Genomic DNA, 24,657 nt, shown 5'->3' with positions numbered 1-24,657 from the left:
TTCTAAATGCGTAATATAAACTCCCATATCTCACCATTATATAAGAGCCATTGTTTTTTACTTACCATTGCTAAAGATAATAGCAATAGAGAAGAACTACCCTGATTAAATATGAAAAGTAACTTATAAAAGAAAGTCTAAAAAAGTAGACAGGAAATTAGTTTATGCTTTTGGGATATATGCGTGGCAGATGAAAAGACAAGAGGCTCAGTGCTCTGTTTCTTTTTCTCTGGCCATCCGTAGTGAACCTTAGGTGTTTGATCCATACAGAATCTGCACTCCAGCCCGGGCTACAGAGCGAGACTCCGTCTCAAAAAAAAAAAACAAAAAACAAAAAACAAAAAAAAAACAAAAACAGAATCTGAAGAGTTAGATTCTTGGCAAGTAGAAGTTTGAATTCACAGGAAGGACATTTATGAATCATATTGAAATACTGCATCTTAAATTGGTGTCCTCAGCTTTATGCTATGAACGGTATTCAAGTATTTTTGAACTCTTCCTAAGAAATAGTGGAAAGCTCTCCAGCAAATATTTGTGGTCTTTTAAAATAAATTTTAACCATAAAAAAATCCTTTAGTCAGCCAGACATGGTGGCTCATGCCTGTAATCCCAGCACTTTGGGAGGCCCAGGCTGGTGGATCACCTGAGGTCAGGAGTTCCAGACCAGCCTGGCCAAAATGGCGAAACCCCATCTCTACTAAAAATACAAAAATTAGCTGGGCATGGTGGCGTGCAGCTGCCATCCTAGCTCCTAGGGGAACTGAGGCAGAAGAAATGCTTGAACCTGGGAGGTGGAGGTTGCAGTGAACCAAGATCGTGTCACTGCACTCTAGTCTGGGCAGCAAAGTGAGACTCCGTCTCAAAAAAAAAAAAAAAAAGAAAAAAAGTCTTTTAGTCTCAGAGTAAAGCTGATCTACTTTTTTATATATACATTGTGGCTCAGCTGAGCAAAGACTTGAGCCGCTGCATGCGTCTTAAGGAATGTTTTTTGAGAAGTACATGGAAGATTCTTCACAGCACATTCTGCTGCGTACTGAGCAATAGGCTCCTGCCTCATTGATTCCACTCAGGGAATAATCCTGAGCTGGGATGTGGGGGAAGTGGAGTTTACTGCAGTTAGACTGCACAGAAACTATCCTGTAGAATGAGGCATTTTACTCTTCTTTTACCTGTAGTGACTACAGGGTAATCATATACTTTATCATGGAAACCAGGACAATGTAGAGACTGAAGAAAAGGGGATATTTCTGTTAACAGTTATGACCAAACAACAGAGGCTTATAGTGGATCTCTTCTGGTCAGATCAGGATGCATGGTCACCCTATCTATAGGAAAACATGATGGTCTAGAAAAACTATCAGTCAGAACAGCTCCAGGGTGCTGTTGATTTATTCAGCTCTAATTCATTGATGTTCATTCTGAAGTGATACCCACCAGTAATCTCCAGACTGTATTTCAGCCATCATTTACATGGCCTATTCTTTCACAGCTTTAGCAAATAGTGTTACCTGTTTGCTCTCTTTCCTTCTGCCCATCCCCTGGTAGAGGGAAGCTGAGAAGGCACAGACTCACAAAAAGGCAGAAGGGAGCAGGCCTGGCAACATGAAACACACATGTGACTCACCTTGTGCGACCAGCCTCCAAATAATCAAGGCTTGATCTTACTTTTACATTTTAACAAATAGCAATTTAAAGGCTAAGTGTGGTGGCTCATGCCTGTAACCTCAGCACTTGGGAGACCAAGGCAAGAGGATCCATTGAGCCCAGGAGTTCCAGGTGCAATGAGCTATGATCATGCCTGGGAGACAGAAAAAAAACACCCCCAAAATTTAAATCCTTTTTTTAAAGAAGGAAAGCTTCTGGTCTACTTTTTCCATTTTCAAGATCAGCCAATAAAAATTATGAAAATTTGAATTATTTGTCAAAGTCCTTTTCTATATACACAAAGCTGTAACTAAGATTCAGGTCTCTCTTTTACGTTCTTCTCTTTGCTAACAGGTTTGACACGAAAAGTTTAGGTAGGTGGTTTTAGACAGCCGTCATCCTTGAACAGAAATTATTTGTGTCACTGTCATCTTATGTGGGACTATATGTAACAGATGGCAGACACTCGAAAGATAGAAAAGACTGTTTCTCGACTGTGACCTTACTATTTTATGGAAATTATAGGTACACATTCCATAATACACTGAGGAAATGTGCATACATATACAATTCTGATTCAGAAAACAACTTGATTCAAGAGTTGTTTTTATATAATTATATTCAAACAAAAGCAGACCATATCCTCAGCACTGCAAATTTTATGTTTCTAAATATTTGTTGAAAGCTAGCATTTTCTAAGTATTTTGCAAGAGAGATTGTGACAAATGTCCTGCCAAATAATATATTAAATATGTTTCTATCAAGTAACACTTCATATAGTTTTAAAATATCTCCTTGAGCTTCAAGTAACATGTTGCAATACTGGAGAAAACGTAAGGAGCTATAAAGCCTAGCTACATATGATAACTATAATGTTCCTAATAATTTAGCCAATGTGAGTGGCATTTGAAGGATTATTTTCATAGTTAATTTGGAAAATTAGCAGAAAATAACGTGATTAGCCTGAGTCCCCCTCATAAGTTGCGCTTCTAGGTTTAATATCAGGTTTAGTTTTGAGTTGACCTAGTCTCGTTTTAGTTCAGTTTCTTGCTATAGGCATGCACTATATTTGTTTTTATTGTTATTTTCTCGAACCCAGTGAGTAAAGCCTCACTCGTTGAGGATGAAACTGCTCTCAGACATTTAATGTTTCTGGAATCAATTCCTTGAGAAAAAGCCGCTTTATTCCCAGAGTTGCTTGTTTACTATAGAATAAGGCTTGGTGTTATTATTTATTTTGACTAATGTTCTGTGCACAGCTGAAATGTTTGGGTATACTCCTGTGAGGAAAACATTGGAACAGAGTATAATGCAAAGTTTTAGTTTAAAGAACTTTTGAGAACACTTTAGCCAGCTTCTAATCTGATATATAAATCTTTGACTTTGTTTTTTAGAAACCATCTTTCCACTGGAAAACTTCCAGTGATAGAAAGCTCAGTTCTTATTACAGCATCTTCTAATTTGTTTAAAAATCTCTAACAGCTTATCTAGCAGGATGAAACCATCTCCCTTTAATTTAATTATTTTCTCATTCGCTCACCTAACATATATTAGGCACCACTACTGAGCCTGGTACTTTTCTACGTGATGGGGAGATAAGCAATGTTCTGTGCTGTCTGCTGGGATGAGATGGATGGACAGAAACAAGAATAGTAGGATAACTGCTTTATGAGGTCTGTCCAAAGAGCATTAAGAGGGAAAAGATCTGTAGGTAAGGCAGCAGTTGGGAGAAAATCTTTACACTCTAGTTGATGTTCAAGCTGGCCTTGAAGGAGAAGTAGATGTTGCTCAGCACATGAGAACAGGAAAGCTGGGGCAGGATGGTATTCCAGGCAGAATGCACTGCAGGAGTGAAGATGGATAGGCAATGGGAGGTGCATATGGCGCATTTTGGAGATGTGCAAGCAGTTTCGTTGTTTTCCATATATAGAATGTGTGTAGGAAAGAGCTGGCAGGAAGCATGGTTTAAGAAAAAGGTTAAGGGGTAGCTGAAAAGGGCCTGGTGTGCCCTGCTCAAGAGTTTAAACTTTGTTCTCTCCGAGGGAGTTGAGGGAAGATTAAATAAATGGTAGTTGAAGAAGAACCATAAAGGGTAGCTATAAGCAGAAGAATTTGATCTATGTTCTATAAAAGTAACCGAAGGGTGAATTGGAGGTGGAATCTGTGAGCTGAAGAGTTTTATTATAAAGTAATTATAATTGGATAGCAAGAGAGGATGAAGGCCTGAACCAGCCAGCTGTGGCAGGAAAGGGGGAGGAATTCACGCGACGCCTTGCCAGTACAATTTGAAGGACTTGAAACTAATTAGATATAGAGCTGAGGAAAAGGGAGAGGTTCAGCTTTCCTGCCAAGTCTCCAGTTTACATGATTGAAGGATTGATTATACCATTTACAGGAAAAACAGTGGGAGGAACTTGCAGGTTTAGGAGGAATGGAGATAAGTTTAGTGTTAGAGATGTTGAAATTGACCACGATAGTCTGATAAGTAGTTGTATCAAAGAGCTTCCTCTCTTGTCCATCTGGTAGACTTTCAAATAGCTGAAGATTCCATTTCAGAATTGATTTAGGAGTAATCTAATCTTTCAGACTGACTGAGAAAGATTAAGTCTAAAGTGACTTGCAGTAATTATAGGTAATGTATATGAGAGTCTCACTCTGTTTTTTTTTTTTTTGTCATATGGATCTTCTATGAAGTAGGCCTTATTTTTATATCATTTTACAGGTGAGAAAACTGAGGCATAGGAAAGATCAAGCTGAATGTCATATAGCTAAAAGGCAGTAGAGCTAGAATTCCTAGCTGAAATTCAAAATTCAGTGGCTCCTCATTGTCGTGATGGTGAAGCCCATATACCTTGAAATGGCTTTCAAGACTCCATGCAGTCTCACCCCTGCCTGCTTTTTCCTTCTCACCATGTGCAAATTTTCCTTACCATGTCATGTTGCCTTCCCTCATGGGGCCGTTGTTCTTTCTGACCCGAAGGTTATTTTCAACCCTCCTCTTCCTGAGTAACTTGATAATTATCCTTTAGATCTTAGCTCTCTTAGAGAAGTTCCTTTGACCCCGTGGAATGGGTCAGGCCCTCCAAAAGGGATTCATACAGAAACTTGTACTATTTCTTCTCAGCACTTGATACAGTTCTCAATTACATATTTATATCTCTAATGAGTTGATTAACCTGTGTCCTCTTCACTTAGTTAATTGCACCACAGAGATAGTGTCTGTTACTGTTCATCAGTGTATCCCTAACACATAGCACAGTGCCTGGCAAAGAGCGGGTGACCAATATATGATTTTTGAATGGAAGAATGACTTCAAAGCCCAGACTTTTAATCATCCTGCCATATAAGAAATGTCTTGGAATACACCATTTAAACGATATACACTTTTTTTTTGTTTGTTAAAAATGGAAGAACTATGTGTAGTAACTACACTGATAATGAATTGTACACTATGAAGAATGAAATAATGTGTTGACATGACTAAGAACTATGTTATTGAAAACTGGCTAAACATCCTATAAAGCCAGTATAGAATAGAGAAACCAACAGAAGTCATTACTTTGAAGAGTGATAAAGAGAGGAGATTTTATAACTGTAAAATAATTTTAGATAATGAAATAAAATACCACATGATATGGTTTGGATTTGTGTCTCTGCCCAAATCTCATGTCAAATGTTGGATGAGGGGCCTGGTGCAAGGTGATTGGATCATGGGGACGGATTTCCCCCTTGCTGTTCTCATGGTAGAGAGTGAGTTCTCAAGAGATCTGGTTGTTTAAAAGTGTGTAGCACCTCCCCCTTCTCTCTCTTACTCCTCCTCTGGCCATGTAAGATGTGCCTGCTTCCCCTTCCACAATGTTTGAAAGTTTCCTGAGGCCTCCCTAGCCATGCTTCCTGTACATCCTGTGGAACTGTAAGCCAATTAAACCTCTGCACTTTATAAATTACCCAGTTTCAGGTATTACTTTATGGCAGTGCTAGAATGGGCTAATACAGAACATTGGTATCAGGAGTGGGGCATTGATATAAACATATCTGAATATGTGAAAGAGACTTTGTAATTCAGTAACAGGCAGAAATTTGAACAGTTTGGAGGGCTCAGAAGAAGACAGAAAGACAAGGGAAAGTTTGGAACTTCCTAGAGACTCGTTAAATCATTGTGATAAAAATGCTGATAGTAATATTGACAAATGAAGTCCAGGCTGATGTGGTCTCAGATGGAGATGAGGAACTTACTGGGAACTGGAATAAAGGTCACTCTTGCTATGCTTTAGCAAAGAGATTGTGGCATTGTGCCCCTGCTCTAGGTATCTGTGAAATTTTGAACTTGAGAGTGATGATTTAGGGTAATCTGGCAGAACAAATTTCTAAGCAGCAAAGTGTTTAAGATTTGCCCTGGTTATTTCTAAAAGTGTATGGTCATATACATAAGTAAAGAGATATTCTAAAACTGCAACTTATATTTAGAAGGAAAGCAGATCATAAAAGTTTAGAAAATTTGCAGCTTGACCATGTGGTAGAAAAGAAAAACTAATTTTCTGGAAAGGAATTCAAGCTGGCTACAGAAATTTGCATAAGCAAAGAGGAGCTGAATATTAATATTCAAGACAATGAGGAGAATGCCTCAAAGGCATTTCAGAGACCTTTCACAGCAGAGCCTCCCATCACAGGCCTGAAGGCCTAGGAGGAAAGAATGGCTTCTTGGACTGGGCCCAGGGCCCCTCTGCGCTGCAGAACCTTGGGACACTGCTCCCTATTATCCAGCTGCTTCAGCTCCAGCTATGGCTTAAAGGGGCCCAGGTACATCTCAGGCCACTGCTCCAGAGGGTGCAAGCTGTTAGCCTACGCAGCTTCCATGTGGTGTTAAGCATGTGAGTGCACAGAGGGCAACAGTTGAGGCTTGGGAGCCTCTGACTTGATTTCAGAGGATGTATGCAAATGCCTGGATATCCAGGCAAAAGTCTGCTGCAGGGACAGAGCCCTCATGGAGAATCTCTACTAGAGCAGTGCAGAAGGGATATGTGGGGTTTGAGCCCCCACACAGAGTCCCCACTAGGTCTCTGCCTAGTGGAGCAGTGAGAAGAGGGCCACTCTCCTCCAGACCACAGAATGATAGACCCACTTACAACTTGCACTTTGTGCCTGGAGAAGCTGCAGGCACTCAATGGCAGCCTGTGAAACAAAGCAACTGCAGGGATTGTACCCTGCTGAACCACAGGAGTAGAGCTACCCAAGGCCCTGTGGGCCTACCCCTTGCACCCCTTGCATCATTGTTGCCTGGATGTGAGACATGGAGTTAAAGAGATTATTTTGGAGCTTTTAGATTTAGTGACTGCCCTGCTGGATTTGGGACTTGCATGGGGCCTGTAGCCCTTTTGTTTTGGCCAGTTTCTTCCTTTTGGAATGGGAATATTTAGTGAATGCCTCTACCCCCATTGTATCTTGGAAGTAACTAACTGGTTTCGATTTTACAGTCTCATAGGCAGAAGGGACTTGACTTGCCTCAAGTGAGACTTTGGACTGTGAACTTTTGAGTTAATGCTGGAATCAAGTCAGACTTTGGGAGACTGTTGGGAAGGTATGATTGTATTTTGGAATGTGAAAGGACGTGAGATTTGGGAGGGCCCAGGGGTTGAATAATATGGTTTGGATTTGTGTCCCCACCGAAATCTCATGTCAAATTGTGATCCCCAGTGTTGTGGAAGGGACCTGGTGGGAGGTGATCGGATCATGGGGACAGATTTTTCTCCTTGCTGTTCTTGTGGTAGTGAGTTCTCATGAGGTCTGGTTGTTTGAAAATGTGTAGCACTTTCCTCTGCTTTCTCTTTCTCCTGCTCTGGCCATGTAAGATGTGCCTGCTTCCTCTTTCACCATGATTGAAAGTTTCCTGTGGCCTCCCCAGGCATGTTTCCTGTACAGCCTGAGGAACCATGAGCCAACTAAACCTCTTTTCTTCATAAATTACCCAGTTTCTGGTATTTATAACAGTGTGAGAATGGACTAATGCACCACATAAGACCCACATATAGCCAAGTAGAGGGAGAACACGTGCCCACAGGTTTCATCAAAGAGACAACAGTCTTCTGCTAGCTCTGTGTGTTTTAATATGCTCTGCTGTCAATTAGGTATGCTAAGGCCAAAAAACCAGGAGATGGCTGCCATTGAGAAGTTTATTATATTCATAAATCCCAAGACATGTAGTACACATCTCATTATGGAGGGTGGGGAGCAAGAGGGGAAACACTAGGGTCAATCACAAGGCAGAAAGAGAGATGGGAACTGTGGGCAAGTGCTTATACCATGGTTTCTATGGGAAGGTATAGGTGAGGCAGGTAAGTGGGTTTAGGATTGGCCAGTTTGAACAATTGGCCTTGGGGTGATTAGGGCAGGTGTATAGTGGCCCCTAAGTGGGAGAGCCCCATAAGGGAGGTACTTAGGAGTGTGGATTCTGGATTGCATTGTTTGTATTTGAAAAGTGCACCCCTGGGAGAACATCTCCTCTTGAGGACGGAACCAGCAATGAGGGAGGCAGCAGGCCAAGGCAAGGTGACTTAGGCACATTTTTAGGTTCTCCTGAGCAGGATGTGTCTGGCATATGCATGCAGAACAGATGTTAATGCATCAAAAGAAGCTAGAAACATGACTAATTTACTGCGGCTGACCCACTTGTAACTTATATGAGGTTTATAATCTGTTCATTTCTAACAGACATGAGAATAATAATAACTGGCCTAATTCTACTCTTGACTGTGGTCCCCGGGTTCTTAACCTATATTATAGGCCATTGACTCCTTTGGCAGTCTTATAAACCTGTGGGCCTATTGTCAGAATATTAAACTGCATTCTACTTTGTGGATTAAAATACAGATTAATAGTAGTGTGATATTAATATAATATTACTATTAATCTGTATTTTATTTCAGATCCATTATTTCAGAAAGGGTTGTTAAATGGTAATGCTCTAGAATGCTTCCTACAAATATTAGCAGAAATTCTTCCATAAAAGATTAATATAATTAATATAATATTACTATTAATCTGTATTTTAATCCACAAAACAAAATGTATTGGCTTACAAAGGAAATTAATTATGTTGAAATACATTTGTATTTACAGGTTAAGAACCACTGAGCTCCCATTCACCAAAGAAAGTAGTTCAGACATTTAGACTGAACCTGACTTCTACAGGAGACCCACTGCCCCTCTTTCTAAAAAGGAATTCTACATGCCGTGTAGGGTAGTGTTTTCACCCTCTGTGAAACATACCATGCCTATTTCTAAACTTGGGAGACAGTGACTAACCCTGATGCTTCAAAGCCCAACAGCTTGAATTTGAATCCCAGCTCTACCACTCAGGATCTGAGAGATCTTCAACAGGGTATTTCCCTTTTCTGTGCTTCATGGCACTTTTTTAAAAAACAGTTTGTAATTGTTTTCTTTGTATAATTGTTGCCTGTGTTCCCCAAGAGGTTCCAAGAAGGCCTAGATCTCTTATTTATTGTCAGTCTCTGAATCTCGCCCAGTCCAAGGCACATAGTAGTTGTTCGGTAAATATTTGTAATAAATGATGGAAGTTTGAATTCACTAGCAGATTTTCCAAGCAGATAGTCATAATTTACTGTTCAAAGCTTTAGAGCTCTACACAGTCTGTTTACCTTGGAGCCTTCATGCAGAAAGCATGTTTTATGGCCACCACTTGAGTTAGCGCAGACTTATTTCTACCTTCTATGTATTCATTATATCAGCATTTAAAGCTAAAGCTGTAGCACGTAATGGTAATTGATGTTCATTAAGATACCAGAAATTATTAAAAATCAGGGTAAGTTGAATTTCACTACATTGTACTTAAGAAGATAAATACACATTTCAAAAAAATTTCCATCAAAGAAGGAATGACATTTCAAACTTAAGAATTAATAATATGCAGCTTTTAGGAGAGCTTCCCAGGAAGACTTCTTCTTAATTTGTTTTAGTTTTTTTTAAAAAATTTTTTAAATAATGAAAATATTTAAAACATATACAAAAGTGGAAAAGCACAGTATAATTAATCCCCAATTATTCATTACCCAGTTTCAACAATTATCAACACGCTCTTCTCTACTTCCCACCTAACTTCTACCGGTCATGATTAATTATTAAACCACATCCCAGCCATCATTATGTTTCATTTATTTTTTTTCTTCCAAGTATACATATCAATGTATTTCATTTAAAATTGCTTCAGTATATAAGTCTAGAAAATAAAGACCCTTAAAAAATAAATTTAATTTATTCTCATACCTAAAATAATCAAAGTAGTTTCTTAAAATTTCCAAACATTCGTTCAGGGTTAAACTTTCCTCAGTTGTGTCATAAATGTTTCTATGTAGCTGATTTGTTTGAATCGGGATCCAAACCAGGTCAATGTATTGCACTGGGTAATCTCTATTTTAATCTATAAGAGTTTCTCCTTCTCTCCTTTTTGTTTTAAGTTGCCAGTTTTTTTGTTTTGTTTTGTTTTTCAATTCAAGAAAGCAGATCATTTGTCCTGTAAAATTTCTCACATGCTTGATTTTGCTAATTGCTTCTCGTGGTGGCATTTAACCTGTTTAAATCTATTTCATATATTTTTTTATTGACTGATAGTGCGGGAGGATTGATTTGACTCAAGTTTGACCTTCTGGTGAAAATACTTCATAGGAATTTCTGTGTGCTTCTGATCGTACCATGTTGGGAGACACATTATGTCTAGTTGTCTTTTTGTGACACTGAGAGTGACCAGTAGGTCCTGGATCATACGCCTACTCTCTCCATTCTGACTCTCCACCAGCCTTTCATTTAATGCAGTGGTTCTCAGCCCTGCCTACCTGTTAGAATATCTGTGAAGCTGCTATACATTTCTGATGCCCAAGCCCTACTCCCTAAAATTAGTCCAGGGTAAACCTGTGCTCAGTAATTTTTTTCAGTCTTAAATGATTCAAACGTACAGACAGGATTGAGAACCAATGACCTGATAGAATTGCAGCCATTGAGGATCTTTTTTTTTGAGATCCATTATTTGAGAAAGGGTTGTTAAATGGTGATGCTCTAGAATGCTTCCTGCAAATATTACAGAAATTCTTCCATAAAAAGTTTAATCAAGTCCTTGGTTCTTCCTTTAGTTGGTTTGGGAGAAGTAGGATAAATAGAAATCATAGATTCTTGTCAGTTTTCTGAATGAGTTGAGTATTCAACTTTCTACAAAGATGACCAGAGAATTTTGTTCATTATGAGTTTATATACTTTAGCACATATATGTGTTAGTATGAGTGTATATACTTTAGCGCTTTATGAATCAAAGGATTACATTTAATGTTATTACTATTACTATCATTTTAATGCTTAAATTGTTTGAATTTTAGCCAGTAGAAGTCATTTTAAATTAACTCCTGTGACTTTTTTTGACAATATTTAATTGTTCAGTAATAGTATTTAATTGCTTCCTTGCCTTTAAGAATGACAGTGTGTTTTAGACACATCTTATATGTTTGATAATTTATTTGTTCTGTGGCCTCCTCATCTTGTGCAGTTTCTGTCCTGAACCTGGAATCAGCCACTTAATAGTTTTGTTTTCTGTATCCCATTTGGGTGGTATGCTATTTGGTGCCTATGACATGATTACAAAATGGAATGGCAGATATTTATAGTAATAGTAAATTTCAAGATGTAGCAAATGTTAATTGGGAAAGACATTATGTAACGAAATCCTTAATTTTCCTATTATTAATCCTGCAGTGAATGTTATGTAAATCTTTGGTAACCAGTTTGTACTTTTTTCTCCCCAGTTAATGTCCATCAGTGTGTTGGCAGTTTCTGCTTGGATGAGGGACTACCTAAATAATGTTCTCACTTTAACTGCAGAAACGAGGTATACTTTATAATTATTGATTGAATTCTTTCATGCTTTCTTTTAAGTAACTTTGCCCTCAGCTCTTTATATGGTAGTGCTCTCCCTTGGTCTTTTGGAAAAGTTTTTCCTGCCCATAGCAACCTTTGTCACAGACACTTGCATCCTCCAGAGTTCTCCTTAAGGTGAGCCTCTGGTCCTAGCGGGGATCAGGTGACAGCATGTTTATATAGACATTTCTGAGTATGGTAATAGCAGTTGCCTGTCCTTCTGGTTGTGTGTCAGCCATGTCATAGGTGCGTGTAAAGAACCAGCATAGTTACTTTTCCCTAAGAAAATTACCATCAGCTTCCTCTTACCTTCATATTCTTGGGGTAATGAAAACCATACACCACAATGATTTTTTTTTGTTCTCAAATTTCAAGGGTTAATCTACTAATAACACAGGGGACAAATTACTTTTTACTCCATCATCTCTGAATGGAGACTGTATTATAATATATGACATCTGAATTGTGGTAAGGATTAAATGAAAAACATTTTTTTTCAAGTCCTTAACACAGGGGAACTTAGCTTAATAACGGTTAATTTTTATCATTAATACTGGTTTCGGTTAATGAATTTTTCATTGTGTTCTAGCAAAAATCATTTCTACCTATTCCTTTCTTCAAATGTAGATTGATTTTCCTTTGCATAGCAGTTTTTCACATTTTGGGGGAGGATCAATTGTCAGGGGAAAGAAACGTAGTGCACATAGGGTCAAAGATTAGAGAAGAGGAAGGAGATTCCTCCCAGCTGGGAAATAGCAAAGGCTCCCATGTGATTTACTTAGGCTAAGGCTTCGGAGATAATTATAGATGGACCTTTTATCAAGGTCCCGTATATTATATATTAAATGAGTTGGGGTAGGAAAGCTACCACTTCTATTAAAAAAAACCAAACACTGCCAAACCAAAAATAAAGCAAGTGAGCAAATAAACATAAAAACAATAGCACCGTGATTTTGAAAATAACAATACAGTCACTAGTTTGGAGGCATCGTGATTTAAAGAATTATTAACACAAATCACAGTTGTGCCTTCTACTATGTCTTGGGTGCATTTTGATTATATTTTATTTCTAATACATTATTTTTCTTCTTTCAGGGTAGAGGAAGCCGTCATTTTGACTTACTTTCCTGTGGTTCATCCGGTCATGATTGCTGTTTGCTGTTTTCTTATCATTGTGGGGATGTTAGGATATTGTGGAACGGTGAAAAGAAATCTGTTGCTTCTTGCATGGGTATGATGTTATATTTTCTCTTTATTATAGTTAAAAAGATTAAGCAGTAATGTATTATTTTTTAATAAGTTCACAAGATTAGGGAGCAGTGATAGCAGTAACAACGTCCTGTAAGGAGGGAAGCTTTCGTTTCACAAGAGATTATTTGAATACACATATTTGCTGTAGTCGGATGATGAGGTATGGAAATATATATAAGCAATTTAATTATTTCACTCCAGCTACGTGTTGACATTTTCATTTGAAAGTATGAGTTTTTTCTAGTGTCCTTGTCGTTATTAGCACTCAAAAAGTCCCCTTGGGACTGGAACTGAGAAGCCATAAAGGAACTGTTTCTTTCTCTTCTATTTTTAAACAAATTCACCCTGTAAGCTCGTGTGGAAATTCAGATTGTGAGGTAGCAGACATAGGTAATAGCCCTGTCACCGCCTTTATATAGCTTAGAGAACATAAACGAGTCTCAGTTTCTATAATCTTAGTATTTTTTTAACTCAGAGTTGCACTAGGTACTTGTTAAATTAGTTTCACCATTTAAATTCTGTGACTGGTCTTTTAATTCAAAAATAGGCAAGCATTTTTAACATTAAAAAATTGAGTTGATTAAAATGCTGTTTATATAGATATTTTTAGAAGAGCACTTAATGTGTAAAATATATACTAGTGGCACCAGGTGGTGAGATTACTAACGTACAGTTGCAGACATATAAGGCTGAAAAACTAATTCATTGAGTATATGCTTTCTTTGTAGTAGGTCTCAGCCCTGGCTGTGCATTAATTTCATGTAAAGAACTTAAACAATTTGAGTGGTGTGCTGGTAAGCTGGATCACTGGGCAGAAAAAAAGCTCAGATTTATAGCATTTGAGGATTTCCGTGGGGCAAATTCTCCAGCATGGTCAATTTAAGTTACCAACATGAAATCATAACTGAATGTGGAGCTGGGGACAGATGAGAACAAACTGGCTCCAGGAGTCAGCTCCCACACACTCATGCTTGACTGGCTCCCATGCCAAGCCAATTAAAACAGAATCTTAGTGTGAAGTTGGACTAAAGCTTTGCATTTCACAGTATAACCTGTGCTAATGTATTACTTAGCTTCCTGGAGGCTAACTGTTCAGGTTGAATACTGGAAAACACAAAAATTAGCCGGGCGTGTTGGTGGGCGCCTGTAGTCCCAGCTGCTCGGGAGGCTGAGGCAGGAGAATGGCGTGAACCTGGGAGGCCAAGCTTTCAGTGAGCCGAGATCGCACCACTGCACTCCAGCCTGGGTGACAGAGCGAGACTCCGTCTCAAAAATAAAAAAAATAAAAAATAGAAAAAATAAAGAAAATAAACCACACTCAGAGATGGGGAAACATGCCTACTGCTTTGTTTCTCTTCATATAGGTATACAGTGAAAGGAGAATGGTGGAAAAGTTTGGGGTCTTATTTTGCAATTTTAGATATTTGGGCAATAATTTAAACATAAACAAAAGGACTTACTTTACATGAACCTTCTATAATTTGAGTAGAGTATAACATATTTCAAGCTTTAAGTAAAAAGTCTCAGAATTCTTTTTGAAAACACAGTCTTACAGTGATGTCTCTCTTGTATAACCAACTAAGATCTGACTGCCATTTCCTCCCTCCTCCCAGCTTTTACTCTGCACAGCCCCTATGCAGTGGGATGCTGGAGGGAGGCAGGGCAAGTAGGGTCAGGGATTTCATGGAACTACAAAGGCTTTGGAAACACATTTTGAAAACTCTTTATGCATTCCCTTAGGCTGCTTAAATGCTAGTAATGCAAACTGACAAACAACAAAGTAATGTGGCCTGCTACTTGAAGTAGGGCAAATCTTAGACTTGTGAATGACAGTCCAGTTTGTAATACTGGAAAGAGCATTATAATGCAAAAGTGGCATGGAGGACTGAGGTTCTAAAGGCTACCAATTTACTCATTCATTATTTCTCTAAACACTTACTGATCATATATACCACCAATTTTTGCTGTCAGACCTGTCTTTATGAGATAAGAACTCTAATAGAGTTTGCACTGGGTGCTATGAGGCCAGAGAAGAAGAGCTCTAAGCTCAGCCCAGAGGGTTCAGTGTCACCCTCTGGGAGGATGATGAACATAGATTGATTTTGCCTTTTTCCATCCCCACTTTGCTTCTTGGATGTACTCTCTTTTACAAAGCATCTTTTTATGCATTGCTGTTCCATATGTCCCTAGGTAACATCTACATCTTGGTTCCTCCTTCCTATTGATTGCCTTTGGCAGTTCATTCTCCATTCCCTTGGGGCTGCCTCTCCTCTCATGGCAGGTTTCTAGTCCTTACTCTGTCTAGACCCAACGTAGCTTTCCCCTTGCTAAAGAATGATCTGTGGTCTCAACTCCCATGTATCTATCACTCAAAACCAATTTGCTTCTGGTCTGTTTCTCAGGCAATTTCCTCTCTGACTTCCTCCCCACATCCCTCTCCTCTAAACAGCTGCCAACTCCTCTCAGTTCAGATTCTACAGTCTTGGGAAGTTGTCCTCTCTTTTCTGTCCTCCTCTGGGATGCCCAAGTTCAGGCTTTCCTAACTTCCTGCTCAGACAGGTGTAGAGACTCCCTATTGGGTAATGAAGTATGTACCAACACCTCAAACGTGCACCAAGCCCTTCTACAATCGAGCCTTTATCTGCCATTTTTTACTTTCCTATCTACTTCATTATTCTCTGGTTCTGTATTTTCTGATCCCTGAACAAACTTTCTTGCTTCGTTCTTCTCTACATTTATTCTTGCTGTCTGCTTAACCAGAAATTTCTTCTCAGTACTTTCATTTAAATATTACTAGCCCATGAAGACTTATCTGAAATGCTACCTCTTTAAATAATAATTATGACACTGATGATAATTGAAGTAGTTAACATTTCTTGAGTACTTACAGTGCCAGACACTGTAGAGTTTTACCTGAATTTTTTTTTAAAATGAAGAGTTCTTGTACATGAGTTAATCAATTTTATCCTCTCTGCTGAGTATGAAATTGGACTAAAACTTTGAATTACCCTTATTATTCACTTAATATAGATGAGGAAATGAGGCATAGAGAGATTAAGTGACTTGCCTAAGTCTACACAGCTAGTAAAGAGAGGATCTAATATTCAGACCATGGCAGTCAAGTTCCAATATTTGTAACAATTTTGCCATGTTACTCTATAATAGCTGATTTTTTGCCTAAGTGTTTACAAATGTGTCCTGTAATGTATAAAACATTTTCATTTTAAACCTGACGACAGTTATCTGAGATAGGTAATTATTAAATGAAGTTCAGAGAGGTCAGTAATATGCCACAAGTCATTCAACAGTAAGGATGGGAGCTTGGATTCAGACCTCGGCGTTCCTGATTGCGAAGCCCATTCTCACTGGGCCTTTACTGATGTCTCTAATAGACTTTTCTCAACTTTTGAAGCCTAGTGTATTTCCCTTATTATAAACTTCCTTTTCTTTTTAATAATCAGCCCAGACTACCAGACTGCAAACAACTTAGTAATATGAACCATTCACCTTGCTCAGTGCTTTAGTAAGTGTTTATTAAATCATTGAATAACAGACAATAAATTAGAATAGTGAATGTAGGAATGACCAGCACATCAGATTAAAGATGTTGCCTGGAAGGCAATGATGAGCATGAGATTTTAGCAGAGGAATTTGGCTGTTAGAAAAGGTTAGATTACAAGGGGAATGGCTCATGGGGGTCTGGCGGTAAAATAGTGCAGAGTGTGACATGATGTAAGATCTTTGGCAAATATTTGCAAAGTAACTTACAGTATTTTTTGTGTGCCTTTAGCCTTTTATCCTAATTAAAAACAAAATTTTAAGGAAGTTTCTTACTTTTATTTTGGATGTAAATGTTTAAACAAGCAGAATGCATTCATCCAACTTATCCATTTCCCTGTATTCAAAGCCTTGTTTTACTTTTAAGACCCGTAAAACAGATTAGTGTAAGAAAGCTATTTTTCAAAAGACAATTGGTATCTCAGAGAGCTGCCATATCTCTTGAATGATTATATATATTAAAAAAAAAAAAAAAGCTGGCAGTTTGGCTGTTGTGCTGTTCAAGCAAAAGTAAAAATGCCAATATTCAACAGACTGATCAAGAAAAAGTAAACGAGCCTCCCTCAAAACAGGTCTTTGTAACCAACCTCCCCACAGCCCTCACCAAAAAGCAACAGAAAACCTCTAGAAGCTAAGATGCCACCTATTGGAAAACATTTCCAAGAAGCCTTGGTCATGAATTTCATCCTCCTTTTGAATAATAGATTTATAGATATAGGTTGTTAAAACACCCTAATTTAAGGTTCTCAAATAAAATACAAGATGCCCAATTAAATCTGATTTCAGATAAACAATGAATAATGTTTTAGTATGAGTTTGTCCCATGTAATATTTAGAATATACATATAGTAAAACATTATTGATTGAAATTTAAATTTAAATGGACATGTTTATTTTTATTTGCTTTATCTGGCAAACATACTCATTAGATTTGTTCTTAGTAAGTGTGAAACTGTCGTAGAACAGCAATTTTTATGTATTTGTATGAGGAGATTAAGAATAATTAAATTCTAATTATAATGGGAAAACAAGCCAAAAATGACTAAGAAAAGAAACTGGAATATGCCATGCCTTTCACAGTAATTTCAGTAGTAGAAATTGCTTCTCCTTTTAAAAGAGAAATTGAAGCTAAATTGAAATAGGTTTTAAGCCTTAGATGGGTACTTCCCAAGGCTTTAGCTGTAGACTAAATGAAATTCATTTGTTATTGCAGTTTTACCTTGCTATTAACATAGGCATTAGGAAAGCAGTGCCAGCTCAGGGGGAATGTCAGCAGATTGAACAGACATGTTTATGATGTTGACAACAGCTGAATGTCACCATCAGGAGATCATCATTTGTCAGGATGTGATGCAAATATATGCTCACTTGCCAGCAAACCACAAGGTAGTCAAGCACTTGTCAGAAATTCAGTTGGACGTACCTTACGTATTTAATACAAATGAATCATTTTTAAAGGAGATATGCTTTTTTTTTCAATTTTATTTTTCCAGAGACTTTGAATATAACTATTGATTGTGTGCTTGCACTTTTCAAACTTTCTTTAAATATAGAGTGATTGAACCAGATCTGAATGCTTTCCTTAGTGGAAATCAAGTGAAATTTTAACGGCCTTGGAGAAATTTCCCCTCTTTTTTCTTTTTTTTATTTGTTTAAAATCATAATGTAAATCAGCATATATTTAAGTAGTAATTGATTTTCTAAAGAGTCTCTGTTTAAGGCCTTCTCTTACATAGTCATGAATTTTATAATTATATAGCTAGTCATAAGTCCTTAAGTAAACATTAATCTATTAAGTTGTATGTCTTTATTATTTTGTTTATATTTTTGGTTGATAGCCTAAACTTTATTTCTAAATGAAGATTCATCATACCATTTACCGTATGTTCAGTATCTGCCCAATATTTTACCTTTGTTTTCTCAAAATATACTCATAGCAACTCTATTAGACTAATTTTACAAATGAGGAAAAGTAGAATCCCCAAAGATACACAGCTCGTAATTGTTGTTAGCATTCAAATGCGGCCTGTGCTCAAAGACCACACATGTTTCACTGCACCACAGTACTGTTATAAAGCATTTAACTAATTACTGGCATTGTTTCTAGAAGACTTAACTATACTTCATTTATTACTCCAAGGCATTCGGTAGTCATTTAATTTCTAAAAATACGGTTTTTTCGTATGCTTATTATAAAATGAACTTTAAAATTTCTACTGTGGTTATCATTTTTGCTTATCTTCTCAAAGAATCAGTTTCTCCTTTCCTTTTTACCTTCCTCACCTCTCATTCTCCTTTCCTTTCCTTTTGCCCTCCTTAATTGTGTATTGAGTACCCATCTGTGATAGATACTTGAGAGAACCAAGATGAAAGGGGTGAATAGAAAGAAAATTACAAAGCGAAATGTAATATTAAATGTATAAATAATTGCTGTGGGAATCCAGAATCAGGAGCAAATGGAGCTTTCCAGAATGTTTCACAGTAGAGTCTTTATTTGAACTGGATGTTGAAAATACATAAGGGTTTCCTGGTGGAGATGAGGAAGGAAGGAGATTTACAGCAACATGAAGAGTGTGTATAAACACTGAGGAGTGAAGGGACAGGGAAAACTTAGGCAAAACTTAGAAAGTCAGTGCGGCTGTGGTGTTGGTGCACAGTGAGAAGAAGATGAAGTTAAGTCCAATTGTGAAGGTCTTTATCAAAAAGTTAGATGTTATTCTTTGGGCTGTAAAGAACCAATGGGTATTTCCAGCTTGTGATGAAATGATAATTCCCATTTAAGCGGGAGACATTAGAAAGCCCTGTTAGTGATTACATTATCATCCCCAGAAGCCATGGATAAGGGTGTGAACTAAGTAAGACTTTGGGGCTGGAGGAAGGTGGCTGAAATCAGTAAACCTTGCTGAGGTAGAATTATGGATAAAGCATTACATGATAGTAATGCTTTTATTGCTTGACATCAGGAAATGAAAAATTATTCAGCGTTTATACTTTTTTTATATAATAGAAACATATCTACTCAATACATGTACTTTATTTGACTTGTTAGCTAGAATTCTTTAAAAACTATAATTTAAAAATTTTTATTTGTAATTGTCAAGTAATAATTGTATGTATTCATAGGGTGCAATTTGATGTTTCAATGATGTATGTATACTTTTTGGGATTCTTAGATGAAGCTAATTAACATATCCAATGCACCCACTTATTTTTTGTGGTGAGAACACTTAAAGTTTACTATTTTAGCAATTTTGAAATATACAGCTTATCCTTATTAAATATACAATTATACATCATTCTGTAGTCACCATGCTATGCAATAGGTCACTAAAAGTAATTCCTACTGTCTAACTGAAACTTTGTACCCACTAATCATCCTTTAACCATCCTCCTCTTCACCCTACCAGCCTCTAGTAACCGCCATTCTACACTCTATTCCTCTGAGATCAACACTTTTTTAGGTTCCACATATAACTGAGATCATGTGGTATCTGTTTTTCTGTGCTGGCTTATTTCACTTAACATAATGTCCTCCAGGTTCATCCATGTTACCACAAGTAACAGAATTTCCTTGTTTTTTTTTAGGGCTGTATAGTATTCTGTTGTATATAGGGACTACATTTTCTTTATCCATTCATCTGTTGATTGACACTTAGGTTGCTTTTATGTCTTGACTATTGTGAATAATGCTGGAATGAACATGAGAATACAGATATCTCTTTGGCATTCCTATTCATTTCATTTGGATGTATACTCAGAAGTGAGATTGCTGGATCATATGGTAATTCAATTCACAATTTTTTGAAAACCTCCATACTGCTCTCCATAATGACTGTACTAATTTTTTTTTTTTTTTTTTTGAGACGGAGTCTCGCTCTGTCGCCCAGGCTGGATTGCAGTGGCCCGATCTCGGCTCACTGCAAGCTCCGCCTCCCGGGTTCACGCCATTCTCCTGCCTCAGCCTCCGGAGTAGCTGGGACTACAGGCGCCCGCCACCACGCCCGGCTAGTTTTTTGTATCTTTTAGTAGAGACGGGGTTTCATCGTGTTAGCCAGGATGGGACTGTACTAATTTATATTTACAAAAACAGTATACCAGGATTTTTTTCCCCCAAAGCCTTGCCAATATTTGTTATCTTTTGTTTTTTTGATAGTAAACATTCTAAGAGCTATGAGTTGATGTTTCATGGTGGTCTGAATTTGTATTTTCCTAACAGTGATGTTGAGCATTTTTTTTTATCTCTTTGTCTTCTGTTGGGTATTTGCGTGTCATCTTTTAAGAAATATCTGTTCAGGTCCTTTGCCTATTTTTTAATTGGGTTGTTTACTTTCTTGCTATGGAGGTGTTTGGGTCCCTTATATGTTTTGGATATTAGTCCCTTAACAGATACATGGTTTGCAAATATTTTCTCCCAATCCATGAGTTTCACTCTTCTAATTGTTTCTTTTGTTATGCAGAATCTTGGTAGTTTAATATTTTCTCATATGTCTATTTCTGCTTTTTTTCTGTCTGTGACTTTGGGGTCATATTCAAAAAAATCATTGCTCAGATCAGTGTCCTGGAGCTCTTCTCATACATTGTCTTCTACTAGTTTTACAGTTTCAGGTCTTATATTTAAATCTTTAATACATTTTTTTTTTTTTTTTTTGCTTATGCTGTGAAATAATAGTAATTTTATTCTTCTGCATATGGATATCCAGTTGTTCCCCTTTATTGAAGATACTTTCCATTTCCCATTGTGTGTTATTGGCATCTTCATCAAAATATCAATTGGCTGTAAATGTGTCATTTTACTTCTTTTGTCCTTTTCAATTGCTTGATATGTCTGTTTTTAGGCTAATACCATGCTGTTTTGGTTACTGTAACTTTATAATATATTTTGAAATCAGGTAGCTTGATGCCTGCAGCTTTGTTGTTTTTGTTCAAGGTTACTTTGGCTATTTGGGGAATTTGTAGTACCATAGGAGTTTTAGGATTTTTTTCCTGTTTCTGTAAAAAATGACATTGGAGTTTTGATTGGGATTGCATTGAATTTATAGGTCACTTTGGATAGTATGGACATTTTAACAACATTAATTCTTCTAATCCATGAACATGGGATATCTTTCTATTTATTTGTGTCATCTTTCATCAGTATTTTATAATTTTCAGCATATTGATCTTTTAACCCCTCAGTTAAATTTACTTTGTAAGTATTTTATGTTTTTTGATGCCCCAGGAAAATATGTCAGCAGATGTCTTCAAAAGTAAATGTTGTGTCAGAGATGGGCCCAGGACAACTGTCTGATATTCATGGCCTTAGTGTTGGGTCTTTATGACAGGATTTTGGCTGGTCATTGGACCTTTGTCTTACTTCACGGTTTGAAATATGAATGATTCAAGTTTTTGTATGGTGTGCTATGTCACTGCAAGCATTTTAAACCTTATTATAGATTGTTTTTAGATATATACATTTGAGATAATGTTAGTTAAATGTAAGTGAAATATTTCAATATCCATTGATTTGGTGACTGTCCTGAGTTTGTGGAAAATTCAAAGTCAGGTATTTTTCTGGCAGCACATGCTACTGAAATGTTCATTCCACCTATGAATACTGGTCACCAGTTCAGCGAATGCTTCCTTGAGGTGAATTCAGCAATCGTGCAGTGTTTTCACTTTCTCATTTACTTCCACGTATCTCTCTACTAACTTCCTTTGGCAAACATAAACCAGAAAACATTCATTTAAAAGGAGATGACTCAGGAAACAGTATCCTAAATGTAGAGAGAGTTTAAACAAGGGGCAGATAACATTTGTAAAAGATGACAGAATTAAGTCGTTTAAGCCAGTGAGGAAAGCAGCTTTTAGATGGAATATTTAGAAAAAAAAAAACATGGTTAGTATTTGCTTTATGTGCAATGTCTAATGAAGTTGTTGGCTACATAAGATCACGAGTTAAGGTAAGCTTTTTCTTGAAACTACATAAATTTTAAAAACGCACATTTTTTGAATTGTAATCCGTATATCTTTTCCCTTTTTCAGAGAAAAGGTGATATAGGCTCAGGTGACATGCTCAGGCTAAGATAAATCTTCTCAGCTTAGATGACAGAAACAATAGTTTAAATTGTATTTAAAATGTACTAACACTGTAGTTGTATCACTTTGTATTTCTGTCAAGCAATGCATTTGAATTATTCCAAAATAAGTGGTTATTCCTGAATTTTCTTTATATTGACATTATTTTAGTTTAAAAATTTTAAACTTTAGAAACAACAAATTTCCTTAAAATAATGACACTTTAGAAACATGATTTTTAAGAAGAATATTAATACAATTCTAAAGAGTTAATAAAATAACAGAATTTTATTAGATGATCACAACTTAAAATAATTTCTAATTAAGTAAAATATGAATCATTGCAGTGTCTTTTCCAGTAAACAAGCATTTAAAATATTTTACAGTTTCACATTCTGTGTAGGGCTTGCACAGCTGAGTTGAAGCACAGACTGAGAACTTTTAAGGAGACAATTAGGGTTTTTTACCTTTTATTATGAAAATATTTTCACTCCAAACGTTCTCTCTTTGTGTTTTTAAAGGTACTGTAAAAAAACAAAAACAAACAAACAAAAAAACTCTAAGGAACAATAGTTGTCTTCTGTTAAGAACATTTAACAAAAGGACCTGAGGAACTATTTGAGCTGAGATGTGATGGAGACGGGCAAGCGGCAGTGAGTGGTTGTTGGACAGTGGGCCAGGGGAAAAAAGGCGCTTTGGAAGACCCAAAGGCTGGTGGAAGGAACCATTGTGATAAGACTGGAAAGCTCACAGTGGGTTTGGAGAAAGGCGCATGTATGTCTTAGGGTAGATATGTACCAGATATGGCTGAGACTTGGCTGTGTGAACTGGGGCCAAATTGAATGTCAAGCATACTCTGTGATCTGAAGTTTTGTGAGCAGAAGCACGATCTGATCTATCATTTGCTATGTATCCCTGATGGGAGTGTCTATTCCCTAATCCTGGACCTTCTGCTCATTTACCTGGGAGAAATGGATACCTGGTCTTGTTACTCTTGGCTAAGTAAGGGAGTATCACGTTTTGATAACCGTTTGTAATGATAGAAGAGATAATGGAGGAGATGCTTTAATTCTGACAATATGCCTTTATTGATGAACGAATAAAGGTACTCATGTGGGGAAGGCCATCTAATGTTTTAGATTTTTTCCAGATGCTCTTTATAAATAAAATTCTATTAATCTAGATGTCTTTAGTTCACATTTGATAATAAAAATATAGTGACTAAGCTAAATTAGGTACCTAGACACTAGGTGCTGGGCTGAGGTGAGTTTAGGGAAGCAAGCCAGCACCAAGAGGACCTTGCTGAGGTTACAACATTAGTTCTTTGGAACGCTGCAGCGATTTTTCAGCTTCAGGGAAAAGACTTTTCATAAACAATTAACTAGTGTCAGACGACTGTGGTAGAACTGCTTAAACAAACTTGGAGAACAAATTTTTACGAATAAACTTTTCAAGGATGTTAAAAACATTTACTTAGAGATAATGGATATGCTTTCCTCATGTCATCATTGGTTTATTTATAAAAGCAGTTCTTTACTTTTCAACATTGTTATATTCAAATATTTGTTGTAACAAAAGTGCATTTCTTTACAATTATTCTGTAATTTGTAGTTAATTCAAACTTCCTTCTATCATTTAGACTGAATTACTAATGTTTTGGCAAGTTTGGTGATTTAATTTTATCATTGTTTATACATAATTTTTCTTCTCTGAACATTGAGCATGACTGTGAATCAGAGTGTTACATTCACAAATAATAGTGTTCTTACACTTTTTTTCTGTGGGAATAAAAATATTTATGATTTAGGAAGAAAGTGTATTTGCATGAATATATTTATCAATGAAAAGAGCAAGCTGTTTACTTGTAATAAATATTTATATATATGGATTTGTAAAATTTAAAGGAAACTATTTCCTTTAATACCCTTTTTTAACAAATAGGGTTTGTGATCATTCTGGAGAATATAAAAAAATAAAGTATATATCTTGTTTGAAAATAAAAAACGTGATTTAGAAGGAGATACTTTCACGGACGTAGAGTTATAGATAAGCTAAAAAGTTGTTGAGAGCTATTATAGTACGAGTTTTATTTCTGCCTAATCAAACGTCTTTTAAAACTTCTCATTTCCTAACTTGTTGACTTATGAAAGTGTTTTCATAAAGATGCTAACTATTGGCGGCGCTTAATGGCTCACTCCTGTAATCCCGGCATTTTGGGAGGCCGAGGCAGGTGGA

At 36.9% G+C, this 24,657-nt stretch overlaps 1 protein-coding gene across 1 annotated transcript in view; it reads left to right on the top strand.

Moving 5' to 3' along the window:
- TSPAN12 (tetraspanin 12) overlaps positions 1–24,657 on the top strand; it is a 70,091-nt gene that overhangs the window by 6,880 nt on the left and 38,554 nt on the right. Inside the window, exons 4-5 of the mRNA XM_025381185.1 lie at positions 11,448–11,530; positions 12,655–12,790. Of these exons, the coding sequence (XP_025236970.1) occupies positions 11,448–11,530; positions 12,655–12,790 (219 nt within the window). The remainder of the gene's footprint in view (positions 1–11,447; positions 11,531–12,654; positions 12,791–24,657) is intronic.

This window comes from Theropithecus gelada, chromosome 3 (assembly GCF_003255815.1).
Source record: "Theropithecus gelada isolate Dixy chromosome 3, Tgel_1.0, whole genome shotgun sequence".
In the NCBI taxonomy this organism is placed as follows: domain Eukaryota; kingdom Metazoa; phylum Chordata; class Mammalia; order Primates; family Cercopithecidae; genus Theropithecus; species Theropithecus gelada.
The sequence above is the reverse complement of the archived record's forward strand: the minus strand, read 5'-3'. Positions and strand labels throughout refer to the sequence as shown.